General features: G+C 56.3%; 1 protein-coding gene across 1 annotated transcript in view; it reads right to left on the bottom strand.

Moving 5' to 3' along the window:
* The window catches only part of LOC132828947 (protein FAM174C-like), a 26,686-nt gene extending 25,870 nt beyond the window's left edge, over window positions 1–816 (bottom strand). The window contains exon 1 of the mRNA XM_060846169.1: window positions 507–816. Within this exon, the coding sequence (XP_060702152.1) occupies window positions 507–757 (251 nt within the window). The 5' untranslated portion in view covers window positions 758–816. The remainder of the gene's footprint in view (window positions 1–506) is intronic.
* Window positions 817–1,726: the final 910 nt, after the last annotated feature.

Genomic DNA, 1,726 nt, shown 5'->3' with positions numbered 1-1,726 from the left:
CCCCGTCTCCTCTCCCTTCCCCCCCCTTCCCCCCCTCCCCTCCCCTCTCCCATCCCCCCCCTCCCCGTCCCCTCTCCCATCCCCCCCCCTCCCCCGTCTCCTCTCCCCTTCCCCCCCTCCCCCGTCTCCTCTCCTCTCCCCTTCCCCCCCTCCCCTTCCCCCCTCCCCCGTCTCCTCTCCCCTCCCCTTCCCCCCTCTCCCCTTCCCCCCCTCCCCCGTCTCCTCTCCCTTCCCCCCCTGCCCCGTCTCCTCTCACCTTCCCCCCCACCCCTTCCCCCCCTCCCCCGTCTCCTCTCCTCTCCCCTTCCCCCTCTCCCCTTCCCCCCCTCCCCTTCCCCCGTCTCCTCTCCCCTTCCCCCCCTCCCCCGTCTCCTCTCCTCTCCCCTTCCCCCTCTCCCCTTCCCCCCCTCCCCTTCCCCCCGTCTCCTCTCCCCTTCCCCCCCCTCCCCCGTCTCCTCTCCCCTCCCCCCCCCCGGCCCGGCCCGGCCCGGCCCGGCCCCCGGTACCTGACGCTCCTGATGATGAAGTACACCACGCCGAGGCCGCTGATGCCGAGCAGCACCCACACCGCCCTCTGGATCACCGAGCGGTCCGGGTACACCGTCTGGCGGTGCGGGGGCGGCGTCGTGCTGCTGCTGCTGTTGGCCGCGTCCGTCCGCGGGGCCGCGCTCCCCCCAAGGCCCTGAGCGGCCACCGACAGCCCGAGGGCCACCGCCAGGAGCAGCGGCACCGAGCTCCAACCGCCGCCGAGCTTCATCCTGCGGGAACCTTCCGTCCAGCTCCTGCGGTTCCGGTTTCCTCCCGCGGGGAGGGGACCTGCTCAGTGTGACACCGAGACCATGGGGCAGGCGCTACACCCAAACCCGTCCGGGCAACAACAGGCAGCCAGCACACTGCAGCTTCAACACAGACAAACCTGTCATCAATACATTGACGCATTAACAACATTTTAAATCAATCTGAACAATTTTTATCTACTAAATAAGTACAACTCTGAATGTTTGCACAGCCATTCTAATTCTGTTTGATTTGGCCTGATATTCACAGTTGTACTTAATGAAAATTTAAAGTTTGCTCAAATTGATCTTTTCTAAAAACCAAACTGTTGCTCCACAACTTGACTTTTACAAACTTTTAGAGAAGATTCCTGCATTTTAATGATAATTGGTAGTTTTTACAAATAATGGAATACACCGATAAATTAAAACATTGTTGTGATTCTTAACTCTCAGACTCATAGAGTTGTACTGCACAGAAACACTCTTTGGTCCAATTCGTCCATGCCGACCAAATATTCTAATTTAATCTAGTTCCATTTGCCAGCATTTGCCCCATATCCCTCTAACTCCTTCCTATTCATATACCCATCCAGATGGTCTTTTAAATGTTGTACCAGCCTCCACCACTTCCTTTGGCAACTTATTCCATACACGCATCACCCCCTGCATGAAAAAGTTGCCACTTCGGCCCCTTGTTAATTATTCCCTAAACCTATGACCTCTCATGCTGGACTCCCCCACCCTGGGAAAATACCTTATCTATTTGCTCTATCCATGCCTTCATCAACTTGTCTGAACTAATAATTCATATTGGCAACCAAATTCTCCTCATACTGACCTCTTTCATAACCCAGATATCAATTTATCTGATGAAGAGTCACTGGACTTAAAACATTAATTCTGCTTTCTTCCCACAGACGCTGCCAGGTCAGCTGAGTTACACTCGC

The sequence above is a fragment of the Hemiscyllium ocellatum genome, chromosome 28 (assembly GCF_020745735.1).
Source record: "Hemiscyllium ocellatum isolate sHemOce1 chromosome 28, sHemOce1.pat.X.cur, whole genome shotgun sequence".
In the NCBI taxonomy this organism is placed as follows: Eukaryota; Metazoa; Chordata; class Chondrichthyes; order Orectolobiformes; family Hemiscylliidae; genus Hemiscyllium; species Hemiscyllium ocellatum.
Note: the sequence above shows the minus strand (reverse complement) of the source record. Positions and strands in the feature narration are given on the sequence as shown.